The sequence below is a fragment of the Glycine max genome, chromosome 12, assembly GCF_000004515.6.
Source record: "Glycine max cultivar Williams 82 chromosome 12, Glycine_max_v4.0, whole genome shotgun sequence".
Taxonomy (NCBI): domain Eukaryota; kingdom Viridiplantae; phylum Streptophyta; class Magnoliopsida; order Fabales; family Fabaceae; genus Glycine; species Glycine max.
Genome location: NC_038248.2, coordinates 2,778,966 through 2,799,675, shown reverse-complemented (window position 1 = coordinate 2,799,675; position 20,710 = coordinate 2,778,966). Strand labels below are relative to the sequence as shown.

The 20,710-nt window shown below is 31.4% G+C and overlaps 2 protein-coding genes across 4 annotated transcripts; one reads left to right on the top strand and one right to left on the bottom strand.

Moving 5' to 3' along the window:
- Positions 1–862: 862 nt before the first annotated feature.
- LOC102669047 (B-box zinc finger protein 21) lies at positions 863–2,166 on the top strand. The gene is made up of 3 exons (XM_006592023.4): positions 863–1,300; positions 1,494–1,625; positions 1,856–2,166. Exons 1-3 carry the CDS (start codon positions 1,112–1,114, stop codon positions 2,150–2,152), a joined length of 618 nt encoding a protein of 205 aa, XP_006592086.1. The 5' UTR covers positions 863–1,111; the 3' UTR covers positions 2,153–2,166.
- Positions 2,167–4,621: 2,455 nt separating this feature from the next.
- Positions 4,622–17,010, bottom strand: LOC100800460 (kinesin-like protein KIN-7D, mitochondrial). 3 transcript variants are annotated; one of them, XM_041007351.1, is made up of 25 exons: positions 16,347–17,010; positions 16,108–16,205; positions 15,882–15,971; positions 15,551–15,603; positions 13,891–13,956; positions 13,496–13,549; positions 13,216–13,275; positions 12,800–12,878; positions 12,612–12,679; positions 12,261–12,317; positions 12,063–12,167; positions 11,795–11,899; positions 10,888–10,995; positions 10,627–10,758; positions 10,344–10,526; positions 9,255–9,434; positions 8,707–8,847; positions 7,669–7,788; positions 7,467–7,517; positions 7,205–7,252; positions 6,934–7,080; positions 5,901–6,635; positions 5,175–5,304; positions 4,966–5,065; positions 4,622–4,873 (listed from the first exon to the last, which is right to left on the bottom strand). In XM_041007351.1, exons 1-24 carry the CDS (start codon positions 16,676–16,678, stop codon positions 4,980–4,982), a joined length of 3,228 nt encoding a protein of 1,075 aa, XP_040863285.1. In that variant the 5' UTR covers positions 16,679–17,010; the 3' UTR covers positions 4,622–4,873; positions 4,966–4,979. The 3 variants fall into 3 exon arrangements, with proteins under 3 accessions (XP_040863285.1, XP_040863284.1, XP_040863286.1); XM_041007350.1 differs by having other exon boundaries at positions 4,622–5,065; XM_041007352.1 differs by lacking the exon at positions 9,255–9,434 and having other exon boundaries at positions 4,622–5,065; positions 16,347–17,009.
- Between the last annotated feature and the right edge of the window lie 3,700 nt (positions 17,011–20,710).

Below are 20,710 nucleotides of genomic sequence, written 5' to 3'. Positions count from 1 at the left end.
TCATACCTAACATTTAGAGTCCATCTATGATTTTATTTATGATTTGTTTGGGTCGACTCAATTTGTCACATCTATTCTATTTTAGTAAACTAAAATGCTTAAAATTGAAAATTAATAAACTTTTATTGAAATTCTTAAAATGAAAAAGAAAAATTATTTATGCCATGGGCTTTTTATTAAATTTAGCACAATGTTAAAAAGAATTGAAAAATATTTCATAAAATTTGTGTTCATGCTGTTAAATATAATTTCTCGCTGTAAAGAGTGGATATGATAAGGAAGCTTCGGTTTCCAAAAGCTGACATGGCTTCAGACTTCAGCATCCTCACCCATCTCTTTCTTTCTCGCTCGCTGGCCGGCTAAGGACATAAACATTTACCATCGTAAAAATTCATGAGTGCTACTGAAATATTCTCAATCACACACTTTCTAACACACATTATTAAAAATTATAAAATTTGAAGATAGACTTATTAATTAAAAATATAACTCACTAAAATTTGTAATTTTAATAAAATTTATATCAATAAAGAAGTGTTTAATACAATATGTCAATGTTAGAGAGTATTTGTGTTAACATTTTTCTTGACTTACTAATTTAGACTAAAGTCAGGAATTAAGAATCGTTTGAAAGTAAAACAAATGGAAAGAAAAGAAAATATAAATAATGATAATTTTTTATTATTTGATTAGAAAGAAAAGGAAAGAAGATAATTAACTTTCAGAGACAAAATTTTTAATTTGTTTCTTTTATTCTTTTCTAATCAATGAAGGAGGCAGATGAAGTCATGTCATGCCGCCTCCAGAACAGGCAAACTCAAAATGAGAGTATATAATTTTTGCTATAAAATAAGCCCACTTTACTCAAAGAAAGTGAAACATAACCATGGAGAGAGAAAATAGATAGCTATGGCATTCATCTATTCTAGAGTTTTCTTTCAGATGATCAGAAAACACAATCTTAATATCCCTCATTGAGCCTAGCTGTTCTTTCTCTGGACCATGATGCTGAAACGCCCATAATTTTTTTGTTCCTATATTCTCTTGGCCTCAAAACCAATCTTTCCAATCCAACATTCAAGTATTCAACTAACTATACACAAAGCGAGAGATGAAGATCCAGTGTGATGTGTGCCACAAAGAAGTGGCCTCCTTCTTCTGCCCCTCAGATGAAGCCTCTCTCTGCCATGCTTGTGATCGCACCATCCACCATCCCAACAAGCTCTCAGAAAAACACAAACGCTTCTCTCTTCACCACCCCATTTCCACCAAAGACTCTCCTCTTTGTGATATCTGTCATGTATGTACTCACTCCTTTTCTCTTCTCTTATCTATGATTATGTTATGGAACAAAAACAAGTCCCACATTCCTTAGGAATAGAAGCAAACCATAGTTTATAAACACACTCCTCTCCTAGTCAGCAACATGCATTTGAATCAAAACGGACAATAATTATAAATAGAATGCTCAACTCATTATTATTCCTTTCCAGGAGAAGCATATGGCTTGTGACAAGGTTTCGGTTTCAACAAGCAGCATTTCTGAGTACTTGATTCAGACCATTCCCGGTTATTGCATGGAAGATCTTCTAGATGCTTCATTCGCATCCAATAGTTTATCTAAGGTATGATATTAGTATTCACTATTCAGTACCCTGGAAATTTTGGTATAGATATTTATGGGATAATAACACAGAAATGTAAGATAAAGTGAGCTTATAGGCTAAAATCAACATATACATTGAAGGGAAATTTAAATGGGTATGCTAGTTTTAATTACTTCAATTAAGAAACTGGGATATAGAGGGGCTTATTTTTATTTAACAAGTTCGAATGGTGGTTTGTGTTGTTTCAGGATTATGAGCACCAATCAGCGTTTCAGAACCAAGATGTTCAAGTCAGCATGCGTTCGTTCCCACTGCAAACTTGGGTACCACAATCTCAAGGTGGATCCCCTCAACGTAGCTTTACTTCGAATCTTTATCCCCAGATTGATTCTTTAGTTGGAGTGATGGAAATGCCTAAAGCCAAAGCTGGTGAAGGATACTCCAATTGGATATATAATTATGACTACGCAGCTTACAAACTTCCTTCAATTTGTCCTCCATTGATCAAAAAAATGCAAACGCTCTCGTTAATCAATTGTATGTGAATTTTGTTGCAAAATGTCATCTTATTTTGTTTTCTGCAATTCTTCGAAATTTGAAAGTTCTTTTTTCTTCTTTGTAATTCTTTTTTCTCGTCGGAGGCTTCTTCATTTTTTACTTTTGCACGAATTAATTACCCTATTAAATATAATACTCTTCTTTCTTTAGATGCAGTTCAGCTAACACCTTTTAAAGGCCATCCTTATGTATAATATTAATTATTAATTATCCCATTATTTTTGTTTTGGTGACAAATATATATTTTAATATAAAAGTATTTAGACAAAGAGTGATTATGTTTTAACAACTCAAAATTTTAAACATCCAATTAATAATTCTATTTCTTTTTTTTCTATCACATTATATCATTAATCAAATCAATCAATTATTTTTTTTCCCAAGTTATACGCAATTGAAGATTTTTAAACAAACTTTTATTTTAGACAAAATGTCTTCTCAATGTGTAGCAAATGTATCGATTCGATACTAATCAAAGAGTTGGATATAGGAATGAAAACAGGACACGATGAGCACGAGTAATAGCTCTCCATCACTCTTTTCATTGGACAAAAATTCGCTCCAGGCATACTCTGTACTCATGCATCTGTTAAAGGGATATCCACGAATTATATCAATATTCATAGATACTTACTAAAAGAAGAAAAAGAAATCAATAAATACACTAATCCACATTTCATTTATACTAGTAATACTTAAAGATAGTGGATACTCACAAGTACGAGTAAAATACCTTGATACCCGTCATGTTAAATAAATAATAGAGAAAAAAATCATTCAAAATTTCAAATAACCCGCATAACTATTCAAAATTCATTCAAGTCAAAAGGATTTGAGTTAAGAGATGAAAAATGATCGAAAAGCATACTCTGGCAAGACTGCAAGAGTTTTTTCCTAATACATATACCCCCTGTTGACCTGTGGTTATCTTTTTAAGTTCTAATGTTGTTAAGATGAATCTTAAGGAGAGGAAGTAATATTTGTCATGAATTATGAGAGATTCTTATGGATATTTTTTAATGGAAACTATTGCAACTTTGAAAAAAATGAAAATAGAATAAATTGTTTTATACTTAAATCTGTCATGAAAGAGAATATGTAGTTTAGCATAAGAAAGAGTAAGTAGTGTCGAATAATAATACTAATAATAATACTAAGTTGAACTTGAACCTCATGCTTTTCACACCATGGAACTTATGTCGAATTTCCATAGATCCAACTCACTCATCTGTAAAATATTCCACCGCCCCTACGTTAAACTTTGACCCAAATTGGTGAGGTACACGACACCACTTCAAATCATCTCGCTTTTCTTGAAGAAAAATATTACATTCACTCATTGTGTTATTTAACACCATGAGAGAGGAAGAAAAAAGAGAAAAAAATATATAAATATGATAGGATTTATGATATAATAGAAAGAAAAAAAAATAAAAGGTATTAATGAGATATTTAAAATGATGAAGTGTTATTAGAATATTACTCTTTCTTGAAATATCAGAATCGTGTGAATCTACCATATTCTGTCCTCAAATGGTAAACTTTATAAATACAAAAACATAATGGGCAAAGGTAAATCAAATCATTGACAAAGGTCGGCTGTAAAGTAGAAGATATAGGTAAACCTTACACCATTCCTTCAGTATCAATTGACCCAAAGTAAATAAAGCAAGGTTTAAACGAATCAGCATTTCCCCCTCTTTTTTTTCACAAGAATAACATTGCTTAATATGTATAAACAATTAAGATATATGTTCTAAAGGATTTTTCTTAAGTTTTTTTATAAAAAAAAGTATTAAAACATACTTTTTTTAAATATCAAGTTAAAAATTGTTTGACAAAGAAACAAAACGGATTCTTAAGATAAATTTGAATAAGCTTATTTGAATGAGTAAAATATTTTTATTAAAATAAGCAAAATTGTATTATTTATGATTTTTTTCTAGGTTCTCCTATAATCTTCAAAATAAATATTATCCTTTTATAAAATTAATTAAAACTTTGGGAAAATTTAAAATAATTTTTTATAGGTTTCAATACAAACTTTTTTTATTTTTTTAATTGTAGAAATATAAGACAAATAGAAAAAGAATTACAATAACTCATTGTTTAACAACTAAAGTACATCCCCTCAATTACTTTATTTTTATTTTAATACATTCTATGTTCTTTCTACGATATAACTGGCGTCTGTAAAAACTTTTCTCAAAAAAAAAAAAACTGGCGTTTGTAGAAACTATGGACAACCTTCGAGCAATAAATTAGTAAATTTGTTTCAATTAATAATGTAGACAAAAAAGGAGGCACTTGACGCACTGCAATAGCAACTAGGCCCTATTAAGAGTAGAGTCAAAGCTCTGCATCACAAGATTTTTTGTTAAAAGTTAAAACACCAAAATATCTGAAGGGGAAAAGGAGGAAACTTTGTTCTGATAATCTGGAAAAGACAAAGGATATTCAACAAAAAATCTGCTTTATTACATTAAAACAAACACACTATGTGCACATGTACTTCGGCAGTGTGGTTTACACCCTTTCAATTTCCTTTTTACATTCCTTTTTCCCACCCCTTGGTCTCCCCCTATTATACAATTTCCAGGGTAGAGTAAAAGAAAGATATTATCGATATAACTTTTAAACAGTTTTACATACAATGAAAGAATTGCACCTGTGGCCACACGGATATATTAGTTCAATGAGATAAAACCCTGGAAATTTTCAACAGCCAAAAAATGAAAACATGTTATAAATTTGTACTTGTACAGAATATGGCTCGTATGTATAAAAAATTGCAAAAGACCTTTTTTTGAAGAGTCAAGAAGTAAAAGCAAAAAGCCTATCTGAAATATTGGTGCGGCATATTGGACATTCAGAACAAGCAAGTGAGCAAGATTTACACACTGCAAAGGCAAACAAGAGGTTGTAATTCAGTCATATAAGTATATAACCAAAGGAAATTGCCAAAAATGGAGGCAAAAAAATACTCAGGTAATGTAGGAAAAGTCTTACAACAAAAATGCCGGCATGGAAGAAGAATTGCTGCAGTTGAAGATTCAAAACATACTTTACAAACATGGGAATTGGCATCTCCATTGCCAAGATGCTTGAATTCTTTATCCCTCATCTCTTTCATGCGTGCCTAAAATCATAAGTTACAGATCAAAAAGTGTACCTCTAGCCTTTTTGTTTTATTACAAGTTCAAGTAATGTTCAGAAAAATTGAAGTAATTCAATGCATTTTGAGATCTTTTAACCCAAAAAGTTGATAATTATCATGCAAAGTATAAAAGTAGCACAGTAAAAACAATTGCATAGACTGCACACTGCTATAGAATTTAGATTTTAGACCTCCTTGGTACCAAAACATTTGTAAATAGAAAATCCCGTAAAAAACCAGAACACAGCTGTAGGCCCATAGCTCCTTGAGAATTTAAAAAAAAAAAAGATTGTTCCAGAGAAAAAGTAGCTGCATTGAAATCCAAAAGTAAATCACTCACTGTTTAACACATAACACACCTACTGAGAGACAGCAGTCTGAAGCACATCATAATTTGTGCTAATTGGGTTTATCAAACAAAAGTACTGGAGGGAGATTTGGACTTCCAAATGAATTTATCAAGGAAGAATTTAGGGCTATTTGAGAACTGACTAATTAATATTCAGGATCTATATATAATAATAATCAGTTCAAAATTTTCCATGTTAAAGAAACATACAAATAAACGTAGATCTTACCTTAAGTCGAACAACCAAAGGGTCTTCATTGGCTATTTCATTTTCTGGTATTGATACATCTAAAATCTGCTCCTTGGGGACAATATCACTTTCAATGCCATTAGTTTTCAGATCATTTGTATGTGCTTCCTCATCAACTTTTTTTATATTGATGTTTGATTCTGGGACGGCACCCCCTTCTTTCTTTAACTTAGCCACAAGAACCCACATATTTGCCAAATCATTCTCCAACGAGGCTTCTCTTTTTTTGGCCTCTTCAACCTTTTTAATGTATTCCTCTTCTAGAAATTCCTTTTCAGCTAATGCAGCCTCAAGGGCAGCCTCTCGCTGTCTCCTAGACTGCAGTTCCATCTTCAGATCATTAGCATCAAGACTCCATGACTCAAACTCATCCATACCAACTCCCAAACTTTCATTAGCACGGCTAGAAATTCTTCCCTTCCTCCCAGATCTTGCATCACTGTACTTGCGGTTAACACCATTAACTGTTTGCACGACACCATTTCGAGTGTTGACCTGGTCTCGAGCTGCCATCAATTCCTTTTCCAACTTTGCATTCTGCAATGAAAGTTTGGTCACTTCCCCAGCCAAATTCTTCAACTCCACAGCGGCTGCAGAGGCCAGTTCTTTGGCATAAGAAGCTTCTTCAGAGAGTTTCTGGTTCTGCACATGCAACCCACTATTCTCTTCTGACAAGTGAACTTGCTCTAGCTTCAGTTTTTCATTTTCAATCTCCTGAAGAGTGAAGAAAAACGCCAGACAATTCAATCGAATCAAAACTGTAACTTGGACAGGAAGAATAACTATTGCTGACGCTAGCATATGCAAATATATAGTTCACGCAGAATCTTTAAAATTGATTTTAAGTAGTAATCCTTACTTGATTTTATCAATAATAACTAACAGACTGAAGGCAGCGGAAGTATGCAGACTATTAGGGAAGCATTAACCAAGTAAAACCAAATGAAAGAGGATTCAGAAAGCACATAATCCTTTTAACAATGCTACTTCAAAAGAACAAATTAATAGTTACCTGGGATTGTATTTTCCTTTTCAACTCATCAATGTGTTCACCAGACGGACACTGATCAGTAAGCATTAACGAAGTACCACCAGTAACTGTTGCCAGTTGCTGCTCTAGCAGCTTCACCTTTTCTTGCAATTCTCTGTTTTCAGAACACTGTCAACAAAATTACAAAAAAGGGTGTCAACATAGACATACAATTTCATAATAATAATAAGCGGTTTCTGCTGCATCTTCAACTTTAAGGACGAAGAAAACAGCCGAAAAGATAAACACGTACCTTATTATCTAACTGTTCTTGAAGGACACGGTTGTCTGCAGATTTTATCTATAGATATATATTTAAAAATAGAAGTTATTATAAGAGAATAATCAATGTGATTAGCATAAATCATAAATTCAAATTACATATTAAAAAAGAAATTGTAAAATGCAATGACAAAATACTAGTTGGAAAAAATCAGTGGGAACTCCGAACTGGAAATAAATTGCAGACTCAAGGTGAATAAGCGCCCTAATATATATAGATAAAATAGGCATACCTCCAGCTCAAAGGCCTTTTCATCACACTGAGTCACTAATCTTGCGATTGTCTGTCATGACAAACCCGCAAAGAAAATCAAAATTATAAATGACCTTTATTGAAGCATTTACATAAATACAACTTTCGAGTATATTAGAATATCAAAGAATTTATTCACCAAAAAAAAGAATATCAAAGAATTTCAATATCAAAATAGCCACCTGCTGCATTTCAACCAGTGATGAGTTAGCTACGGAAGATTCACCACTCTCAATTATTCTTTGTTCCAAAACCATCATTTGCTTCTTTTTTTCTTGGATATCTTGTTCCAAGTTCTCAATCTGTAATAAGAAATGCACATTCTCCATATAAATGATTTCTACCAAAAATTTAAATCTGCAATATATGGCATATCAATTAGAGCTAGGTACAGCGCATTTTGCAACATGGGCCATCGATGCCACGTAAAAAATGTGCGTAGATCTGTTTGTGGAAACGTGTGCAATCAGATTGGTGTGTTTGGTTTTCGTTGAAACCACGTTCAATGGGATTTTCTCACTTTCCACGACAAGAAAGTAAAAGTCCCTTATGACTTTAGAATGAAAGCGAGTTATACAAGCATGCACAAGGTATCTTACTGTGCATACAAGTATAATTTATTTATACATGCATCAGAAATAAAAATATCATTATAATTAATTAATAGTGAGATAAGTCATAAGTATAATATTTTTTTTGAATGCATAAGTACAATATTTTTATAAACGAAATATAAATTTGAGGTTTAATTTATGTAATATATTTATATTTATTGGATATGTTATACAAATAATTGTCAAACAAATTATGTTGGCATAATTATAAATACTTTTTTTAGTTGTGTAAACAAAAATAAAATGTATTTTTTTTATTTTTATCACAATTTTCAATATTACATATAATATATGAAATAAGTGTGCAGAGAAACTTAAATCAATATAAATTCGAGAAGTACAATAAATGTTGAAAAGTTAAAAAAAAAATTCAAAAAAAAGTTCAAGATAAAAGAATTTGAATATGTAGGAGTGTCAAAAGGCCTTCCCATAAAAGCTGACATGAGAAACATAGAGAACGAGGTATGCACATGATTTCAATAAAGTACGTCGCTAATTTTAGCACATACGCGCGTTATTCTTCATTTCTAATTTTTATGGAAAATTTTAGTCCTCCGCATCTACCATACCAATAAATCGTCACAGTTTAAAACAAAGGCAGAATACCTGTATTTTGGAGCTTTCAGGATCATTTACAGACTGCTCCATTAAGCGTTTCAAAGTGCTAGTACTGAAAGCAATATCTCCAGCAAGCATTTTGACTTGCTCAACAAGAAGATCCATCTCATCAGACACTGTCATCCCTCCCTACAATTTAATATGCAGTCAAAAAGGAGATTTAACAAGATATAAAGAAATCCAACACTTCTGAAGTATGAGAATACAATGAGATACAATAGTCAGCAAGAAACCAATACTTTTTAAATTATAAAACATTGCAGCAATGGATATTCTATCAGTATTTAGATACAAATATAAAATAAAGAAATCGTGCAGAAGTCACAAGGGAACCCCACGATCACGTCCGCTGAGTTTGAGGCTTAGCTTTTGAAATTTTGAAATTGAGTTAGACCTTTTAGTTTCTAATAATTTTTCTATGCATTAATTTAGCCAGGACTGTGACACATTCCCAAAGCTGAGGCATCTAATATGCATATTTTGGAATGAGATTAGCAAACAGATATTGTTGAGGGGGAATGGGAACATGAATCTACCGCTGGTAGCAGCCGTGTTGATTCAGTGATGATACTGCTAGTTGGGGAGAGTTCTTCGTTCTGTCTACTTGACGATATTATATGTCTAACATCATGAGACGGATCATATGACACAGTGGAAACATCTTTTTGACTCTCATTTTCAACCAAAAGAGATCCATCACGTAGGGCATCATATTTCTGGAAGAAAAAGGAATAAGCTAGGTTTTACTTACTGTTTAACATCTATAAAAAAGATAGACACATAACGCAAGGTTCATATGGAAGTAAGACATCTTTCTGATAAATAACAAAATATTTGAGTACATATAATTAAGATGTCAATAACCAACTCAACCTGAAAGCGGTAGTGGCTTGACAATGGTTTACATCGCATACCCCCTCATAAGAACACCATTTGTGCTTGAAATATGGACAATGCTTAGGCTTCAATTACCTTGTTGAAATTTAATTTAACTACGAAAAATAAAGCAACAAGGATAAAATACTTTACCACTTGTCCACTTCATTAAAAAGGCTTTGATATGTTGTGACTAGCAATGAAAATAGGCCAAAATTGCTTCTGGGGGCCAATGGCCTAGCTTATACCAGGCAGGCTCAGGTCAAGTAAGATTTATTGACTATATAGGTAAGCTCAATTTTTTTTTCTTAAAAGCCTATTTACTTCAAAAGATCATTTAAACAGCTTGAGTCTTAATTTTAAGAATTAAGTCACACTCAAACCTTGAAAACCCTAACCTATTTTTTTCCACCCCTAAATGCAAAGAACCAACTCAGCATAAAAGCATGAGCTACTCAGGGGACTGGGAGAAGGCCATGAATGATTTGTATATCTAACATAAACTATAAAATGTACAGCTTTATCATTAATGAACTAACTTAAGTGACAGAAGAAATAAACTCACTACCAAGTAATCAGCAGCATAAAATTTGTCAGTACGGAGATTTAGAATAAGAAAAGAATATCAATTTGCAAATAATATTGCAGCTAATCATGATAAGGAGTTGAAAGTACTTGCACATTTAGAATGAATATTATTTGAAAATGACGGTAAAAAACACTTCACAGCAATTTAACGAAGAACTCACATCATCCTCTCCAACAGAAGGACTCTGCTGGTGGCTGGAAGCATCAGTTAGATATCCCGGAATTGCATTCTTTGATGAAACCAGAATGAGCTTGGTTAGCTTCTGGATCCGACTCATAAGAGCAACCTTGGCTTCTTCCTCTTCTTCCAATCTTGACTGCATTTTCACTTGACCTTCTTCCAACTACCCATATGTCAGTAGTACAAAATGAAAACCAGATCTTGTCACAATCACAAAAACCTGAGAAATGAAAATACGAAACAATTTAGGGGAAGCTAAAAACCTTTTGCTTTAAGGTCATAATCTCCTCGTGGTTGACACCAAGTTGCATCCCCTTCTTCAGATGATCAAGTTCATGTTTGAGGACTGAAATTTCTCTCTGGTATTTCTTAATTAGAGATTTTTCGTCAATAATCTGTTTTAACAAATTATTAAAGAATCAATCAGAAACCTCACGGGCATGATAACATTAATAGTCATGCAGTTTATTTTTATGAATAATAGTCATGCAGTTATGTGGCTAATAAATAGATTTGAAGCGGACCTTATTACGTGAGGCATATATTTCTACTCGCTTGGCCCTGCTAGCAAACTTCAAGGTATTATGAGTTTCTTCCATATTACTGGATGCTGGAGTTACAGTGCAAATAAGCTGAAATTTTCATGTCAAAGTCAACATTAATATGATGCAATAGTGCCCATGCAAATATTCTGACATACTTTGTTCACGTGCATCTATTACAGAGAATAAAGAGGAAGGAAAGAATTTTTAAATGACAAAATGACCAAACTACTTAACGATAAGTCTCAAACAACAAGATCATGTCAAAATTGTGTGAAGCCTTTATTTTAAAAGATTGAAAACAGAAATTGAACAGCCAAATTTAATGTATAGAATGAGTAAGTACTAAGTAATGGTGTGAAACCTATTTCAAAAGAATAAAAATAGAGCATCAAACAGGGTGCATTCAGTAGTGCACATTCAGTTCCTTTTAACAATTAAGGATTTGACTTCTCTATTTTATTGATGAGGAAAGATGAGAAAAGGTAAAAATAAGTTGCCGAGTTGTGTGAATCGCATTGATGATACAAAATTACAAATTTACGCCAATCCATCCATGTATCACATGATTCAAAATGCTGTGATTCATGATGTGATATGAATCGTGAATTGTAAGATTCTAATAACTATGGCCTATTGAGGTAGAATACTCTATGTATTTCTCTATCCATAGAGTACGTTGAATGTACAGAAATGGCTATAATAGAGTTTCTGCTATTCGTATTTACAACTACTCTAAGAGGAAATTTTTAAGACGTGCTAACGTATAATAACTATCTATTGACTTGATATAACAAAAAAGATGACTCAACAAATGTAAAAAATTAAAAGGACACCAAATACAGTTAAAGATTTGATCATTAAAAGAGCAGTAGAATCCCAAACTCACAGAAACATGGCCATGCCCACTAAGTGAAGACTGCAGGAGGCGAGTAAGCTTTGAGTCGCGATATGGAACATGAGATGCTTTCCCCTCACTCAATTTTCCAATAACCTTTAAATTGAAACCATAACATCAAGACTTTCAGGAGGCAGGTTTTGTGATCTTTCACAAAAATATAAATCGTAAATTAACTAACTGGTGATCCCAGGTTCCCACAATATGTCATAACAAAATTTCTTCATAGCCAACAAATACAGGAATACAAGACACCTACTGTTCCAAGTGTCAGAAGACTTTTGTTTATGTAAGATCCTTCTTTTCTTCTTAATCCAGTGGTTTCAGTTTTCGAGCTCTCAGATCCAGCAAGATCGATCAAGTTCTAATCAAAGAAAGCAAGCAAAAAATTGAGAATAGTCACGCAATAATGTGTTTGAGTGTGTTGTCAGAAAAGTTCATAATAATGTTCACATACAAGCTGAGAGAAGATGACTCCATCATAATCTTCACCATGGGCACTGCTTTCAATCATCTGCAAATGTATTGGATAGCAATAATAATACAGGTTAGAAGTGAAACAAAAATGGCTTAAAATGGTCCAGGAAAAAAAAATCCAAATATATGAGCTGAGCAAACATTAAACTTTTAACCAGCATACAGAAAACTTAGTTAAACATCTAAGCAGAATATACGCATGCAACTTAGCCATTCAAAAACCTAAGGCCTCAGGCTGTGTTGTAAATAATTTTCCTTTGACAATTGGATCTGGTGTACAAAAGGTTGCTTCAATACTAAATTTTAAAACTAAAATTCCAAGAATGCTTACAAGTGTAAAAATTGTGTGACTTCGGCTGCTAAAGAGGTTAAAATTGTTCGATCCAACATGACGATGCTCTGCCATTAAACAACATCCTTATTAATAAAGCTTCTGAACCAAGTAACCAACAATTAACCATGAGAGCTATATTACTAAAAGTAATTTGGGCAAATGTAACTTTAAGTATCAACTCTAACCTTCCCCGGCAGCAATAAAGGAAAGGGCATGTCCAGGAGACAAAACAACTTCTTCCTTCATACCCTCCACATAAGTTCCCTGAAATATAAATCATTGGTCATCTCTCGAACTAGTCTTAAGAAAACTGTTTGAAGAGTTCAAAATGAAGAAGAATAGTCTAGATTTTCTTCCAATAACAGATGCTGTCATTGTATTTTCTTGATGGAAATTATAACAGAAATGTTAACACTCTAAAATGAGCTTTTAATTTAAAGTTCATAGATACATGTCATGTCACATTCCAAAGGCAACTAGAAATATCAGTTTTCGTGTATTGAAAGACAATTAAGAACAGAGTAAGAAAGGAGTTCATAGAAAGACGTGGAAAGAATTAATATAAATATGATTTCAATTTCAATTAATATAAGTAAGAAACCTGTGCATCTTCTCTAACACGTAAGTTTTGGCCAGTTGGGTCAAGCAAGTCATTTATCACCTGATACAAGCAGAAAAGGGAAAACATCTATTAAAAAAATAGACAGAAAGAAAAAATCAGACCAGTAACATTGTGACGATCAATATCTCAAAATGGCAGATCCTTGAAAAATATAATTGAGGTGAGGCAGATAGAGTTGCACTTAATGATGAACTATGTTCTAAACCATGTTAAGAACACAGATGGTGGGAAGTGTGAACACAATTTGTTCCGTATTTACCTCATTGTATATTTCTAGATATGACACACGGAGTAAGAACTCTCTTCCTGGAGTCTGCAGTAAATGCAATTAGTTATTCCAAACTAGTCATTACAAATCAAAAATAAGTACTGACTAAGAATTCTTATTAATCAAGAGTCAAGACATACAGCTCATGTATCCCGGGGGGATAAATGGTGTGCAAGGCAAGTAGATGCCTAATTGGCCACAAGTACAGCACAAAGCAATAGAGAATAGAGAGTATTGATATTGATAACAAATACAAAGACACTGCTTATAGTTCAAAGCATGGTATTATATTGGAAAACAATGGCCAGTGCCAACCAGGTATTTCTAAATACCCCACAAATAACAAAGACTTCAACAACATTTGCTAAGTTTGCAGGAAAGCTCACATCTTGGATAATGCTGAAAACATCTTTGATAGCCAGTGGTATGATACCAGGAGAATATTGGTCTCCCTGCAAATATCATTATTGAAAAGCAAATCAGAAATGCAACTGAAGAGATCACATCAATTATAAAAGTATACCATGAAACAGTTTCTAGTAAAAAAAAAAAGTGAATTGAAAAGGTAAACTGTAAATATGGCAAAAGGTAAATAGTTGTAAAAACTTCAAAGTCAGCCAAATGTTAGAAGCCCAAGTCATGCTACTACGTTTCCTTTTAACATACGAAGTAAATACATTACACCCACTTGAATCCATATATATACCAACCAAATCAACCTTAAAAATGGCTGCTAGTTTTATGTGATAATTAAGGATCTACTCTCAAATCAAATGATTCAGTTCCACTGTCCAAGTACAAGACCCTTTTCCAAAGCTAACATATTGTACCTTTATATAAATTAATAAAAAAAAGGTCTATTTCTGTTAATAACTCTACATTTATAATAATAAAAATGTTTCTTTTCTACTCATTTTAGTTGTACTTCTTTTAACTCAATCACCAGTTCCTATGTCTCTCAAGTGCCATTCAAATTTTAACCTTATGATAAGAATGATTATGAACTTTTTGCATGTGTAAAATGATAAAAATAATGACTGATATAGTGCATTAGTGCTCGATGGTAGTTTAACAAAACGTGTAAGGAATGACACTGGCAAACTAACTATCTCCTGTCACATGACTGTAAGTAAGTTCATAGAGTTAAAAGTCCACCCCCCCCCCCCCCCCCTGAAACTTCTTTACCCTTAGCCAAACAATAGCTGAATAAAATCTAATGCATACATTCTTCTTCAGAAAAATATAAAAAGTAAATGCTTACAAAGAAAGTTGGTCTCATGTGGCATATGTTTATTTGTGTTAGAAAATTGAAAGCAGAACAAATTAGTAACTTACCAAAAAGACTCACAATTGAAAATTGACAAATAGCCTATGACACATAACAACTACTCTCTTTCATACAAAATATACACTGTTCAAGGTTACTCACTCATAAGGATCAAAAAAATTATAAAATATTATCAATAACAATACACATTTGACTAACTTGTCTTCATTAAAATTACCAATAGTATTGTCACTTCATTAATATTTTTTATCATTCTCCAAAATAGGCTGAACCAACATGCACTTATTGAAGATATTAAGATATATGGATAAAGGTGAAAAAACATAACTTGATTTATACAATATCATCTAATCACAATTTGACAAGTATGATAACTTGGTTAACTCTTAACATAACTAATTTAAAAGCCATACCTATCATGATTTCTAATTGGGTAATGACTTTCATATTGATAGTGTATAAAATAAACTCATTAAATATTTTATTAAAATCCTAAAGCTAGAGATAAATTGAAGCAAAACAATTTCTAAACGGCCAGATACTTTTGAAACGTAGGGAGTAATAAGACAACATCCCGTAATAAAAATCTGCATATTTTACTAATTTAAATTTAAATGACAGATTTACGTTGCAATATGATGTATCAGAAAATGTTGCAATATGATGATGAGGTAAAATATAACAGCTTGACTTCCATCGTATATACTCCAAATAACAAAGCTAAAAATCAAAACATTAATTTTAAAAGTGACACTTACATGCATAGTATGTGTCTTACCACTACTCGTCACACCGTATGCAAACACAGTTCCTGCAATGTTTATCATAAGTTATCTTCCAAACCCAGCTAACTCCACCAGCCACGATAATACTAAACCAACAGCCACTAAATATGAACTATTGAAATCTAGTTATTCAACTAGATACACAGTTGAAACTAAAGCAGCTTCCATCAAATCTTAGAATGTAGGTTTCTAAGATCAAAAAATTAGAATGACTCGGTAGTTGCTATTGCTACTAAATCAGACACTGCTAAAAACATCACATTCCCGTTGGGATAATGATATAAATCCTTGAATCCTTTCATACCATTTACACCTTCCATGGCAGCCTTCACCACAGGTTTGGCAGCTACTTCATACACCTCGTCGGAATTCGTATGCGGTCCAAACACTCTATCTGCCACAAATCAATTCAAAATTCTAACATCCGATCCATTTCCATAATCTCAACACTAAAAGCAAAAACCTAATTGCTCTCCATTAGTTCCCTAAAAAAAATCACGTGAAGAAAATAAAGTTTGAAATGAAAATACCAAACGCATAAGCAGTAGCTGGATTATACTCATTGCGCACAATCTTATCACCGTCCGCATACCACGCGATCTCGTCTCCTCTATGGTACTCTCTTTCACTGCAACCAAACAACACCGTAACCTCTCATTTGATCTCAGATAACTCAACGCGACAAAAATAGAAACAAACCGAACGATTCGGATTCTCTAAAATCCACAGCTAATGGATCTGATTCCATAGCCACAGATCTAAGCATTACCTCAACGGTCTGAACCGAATCGTGACCGAAATGCTATCCCGAGCTCTGGACGAATCCACGGGCTCCGTGATCACCTCCTCGTCCATCCCGAACTCCACCGGCGAAGGATTACCGTAGCCGTAGTAGACAGACTCGCTGTGACCGCGACTCGGAGTCATGGATCGTCCACCGCCACCGGAGTTGTAAAACGACGACGTGGAAGAGGAACAGGAGCGAGGCATTACGCGTCCGTTCGTGAAGGAAGAAGTGGAAGAGGAAGCTGAGGAGAGAGGAGTTGAGGGTTTGCGGTGCGAGAATGGCGAGCTACTCCTTGCACGTGAGGATGAGGCCATCGAGTTGACTCACCGAGTTGGTGAGTCAGGGGAAACCAGCGAGGTATGAAGTAAAGAGGGAACACGAGAAGAAGAATAGAATGTGTCAGAAATCACATGGCGATAGAACGAAAAAGCGAAGAACATTTGGTTCTCTTTTTCTTTACTTATTTTTCTTCTTTTGTTTGTTTACTTAAGATATGATTATCACAGAGAGAGAGAGAGAGAGAGAGAGAGTGTTTCGTCTTCTCTAAGACAAGGTGAGTTGCAGTGGAAGAGAGAGAGTGAGAGTGAGAGTGAGAGAGTGGGTGAAGAAGATGGTGAAAATGGTGAGAGAATGTAGGGCATGGTCTGAGTTTAAATTTTATTTTCTTCGTTGTAATTTTGAGTTTTTTTTTATGAGATTTTTTAAAAAAGTTGATTCAGATTAGGTTAAATTTTTCCAAGTGCCGACGTGGCGGATGAGGAGGTGGAGATGGGTTTTTAAACTGGTGGAACAGTGGAAGTGCCCGCGCAATAATATCACCGAGGAATGGCTTTAAAATAAGCCTGCAATTGAGCGGGAGCACCGGAGATATTAGTAAGAGGCCAATGTAGTGTGCACACATGGAATACCCAATTTCCTTAGTACTTGTTGATTATTACTAGTATTTCTTTTAGGATAAATGACATCATATTGATTACTAGTATTATTTTAGAATAAATGTTTATTTTTACATAATTACAATTATAAAAATAAATTTTTTAATATATAAACCAGATGTGAAAAACTAATACATGTATTAAGGATATTAAAAAAATTATATTATCATCTAATTATAAATTATCATAAGTTAAATAACTTTTTAAATTGTTGTAATTTAATTTAGAGATATAAGTAAAAGCAGATACATTAAAATTTTAAAATAATATAATAATTAAAAAGATAAAGAATATAGATAAATAAAAAATGATCAAGTATAATTATTATAGGTTATAGATAAGAGAAATTTAAAAACACATTGGTTTTAGTAGAACCCAACTCATGTTTTTTAAGTAATATCTAGGGTTTCATTCTTATGAGTGAAAAAAAAAACATGATTGATTGGAAGGACCCCATTATAAGTGGTTTCACAAATTTTCTAATAAAGATGACTCATAAAAATATTTTTAAAGTTCTTTTTCAAAGTATTGAAATAAATTCTGTGTAGATGTTGAAATGTAATACAATCAATAAAAAAAAAAGTTAGTAGCCCAAAAAAAATTAAGTAAGTTTTTTATTTTGCTGATTGTATCTCATTTTTTTTTCAATTTTTAGACCTTTCTTTTTTGGAAATTTGACATCACCGCAAAAATTTTAACACATTAAAATTGCTATAAAATATATCAAATCGACTATATTTTATTACATGATTGCTACATCAAATTACTAGTTCACATAAAAAAATTCAAATGACGGTCTCATATCACTTAACGGTAATATTTGATGGAATAAATTAAAAACAATGAGGAACATAATTCAAACATTAAGATGAGTGAAAAAATATTAAGAAACTAAAATAAATTCCATAAAAAATGAGAAAATAATAATATAATATATTAAAAAATTACATGTAAATATATGTAATACTAATTGATTGATGATGTGATAATTCACATGATTAATAACATAACAATCATGTCATTACTTAATGATGATAGTTTAGGTAAGATCTAAAAATATTAACGAAACAAAAATTTATAGAATAAGATCAAACAACTTTTAATTTTTGAACTTGAAAGGAAATTTTTGTAAAAAAAAAATATAATTTAAAAATTAGAAACAAAAAATACGTTATATTATTTATTTTAGTTTAGTTTATTATTTTTAAAATACTTTTTACATTATACTGTTTACATTATACTGTTTACATTATACTGTTTACATTATTTGTTCTCTTATTTTAACATTTCACTTCAAGATATTTTATGTATTACTTTAATTAATATATTGAAAGTATCATGTCTACTTAAGGACATATTTTTTTTTTTGGCTATGCTTTAAACTTAATTGAGAATACTTTAAGGTGTAGCATATAAAAAATACTAATTAAAACTAAAGAAAAATAAATTAAAATATTTGATCGTTAAATAACAAATTAAAAATAAATTGTAAAATACCTAAAATATATCTTTGTCAATAAAAAAAATAAAAATATCTAAGCATTGATATTTATATTATTTTATATTTATCAAATTTTTTAATGAATAAATTTATCAAATATTTATTACTTTCAGACCTTAAGATAAAGTCTAATCAACTAATTCATCGGATTAAAAAATTTGACAATTTAGTTGAGAATATTACATTTGTCCTAAATATTTTTTTTTCAAAACTATCAATGTGAATAAAACTAAAAAATATTAAAAATATTAAAAAAATTTAAAGCTTTAGTTTTCTTTAAAACTAGTTTTCTTGTACAATGAAAATGCATATTTATAAAAAAATTGTAGAAAATTAATTTCAATTATGTAAAATTACTTCAAGGATAATATTTTTTAAACACATATATTTGAAACTTCTATTTTTTTAAATGTAAAAAAATAGTTTAATTAAAAAATAGTTTATTATATTATTAATCAAATATATTTAAATATTAATTACAAAATAAACAAAATGTTTAAAAATTCTACGTATTTTCAATAATATTTTTATAAAAATAAAAACAATTTATATAGACATAATAGAATAACGTGAAATTAAAAAGTAATGTCGAGGGGACAAAACTAACAACGTTATTATGTTACGAGCACGTGTTAAGTGTTAACTAATTGTTTCAAGAACAACACGATGACCATTAAGTTTTGGACAACATCATTATTAGTAAAGAATTACCAAACAATTTAGAATGTAATAATGAGAAATACTAGAAATTTAGCCGTTGAAATACTGGACACCATCTTTCACGCTGTTTTAAGTATATTTTTTTATTGTGGAGTCTCGTTGACACTATTTTTTATATTATAATTTATTAAAAAAATCAGAAGAGAAAAATATTAATTGAGATAAAAAAATCTATCAAAATTTTTAATTTTCAATAAATTCTAATTAATCATAAAGAATATTCAAAAGAAAGTATTACTAGCACTCTTCTTTTTTTTAGTTAAATTTTATTAAAAATATAAAATTTTATCGATCTCATGGTATATTTAATTATTATTTTTTTATTTTATAATTCTTAATCAATTAAAAATATCATATTTAAATGAGAAAGTGTATTTCTAACCCTTATCACTTATTATTGTATTTGGCAGTATTTCAAAAGGCAAGAGTCCAATATGGCCTATAATAACTTCATTTCACTTGTTTATACATTAACTTGTTCGCTTGTTAAATTATTTTATCTCTCTTTCTCCCACGTTCTAATCAAAAGCTCTATATATAGTGGGCTTTTCTAGTTGATTGAGATTTGAGACACTACACACTATTCTCTTTCGATTCCCTCTACCTTTTTTTGTTTTTGGATTACGATTGAGACAAAAATTGACCACATGCGAATATACACATAAAACCCTACTACACAAACGAGTGTCCGTCGCAAGTCACAACCATTACACGAGTTGGCATTACTTGTTTTAAGTTAACCATATAGTAAAGTCATTTTAGTGTAAAAATGAACGTCTCTTTTAGTAAAAGAGTTTGTGTATGTCCAAACGTCAAAGACATTTAACATTTTAGAAAAACCAAAATGTGAACATTTTTCGGAATGCCATAGTTGCATATAAAGTTGTGTCTATAGCATAACTATTTGAAAGTAAAAAATAAATAAAAATCAAAATGCATATACAACATAAATATTTGAAAGTTATATCAAACTAACATTTGAAAATCTAAGATTTTCTATTAAAACGTAAAATAAGTTTTACTTTTTTTATATCTATTGTCCAAACCCAAATCAACTCACTATTGATTGGTCCATTCATTTCAGATTTGATAAAAAAAAATACAAATCCAATGTAATTCAATCAAAATTATTTTGATCGGATCCGATAACAAGTTTGATTAAATTCAACCCAACTCTATTCATGAATTTC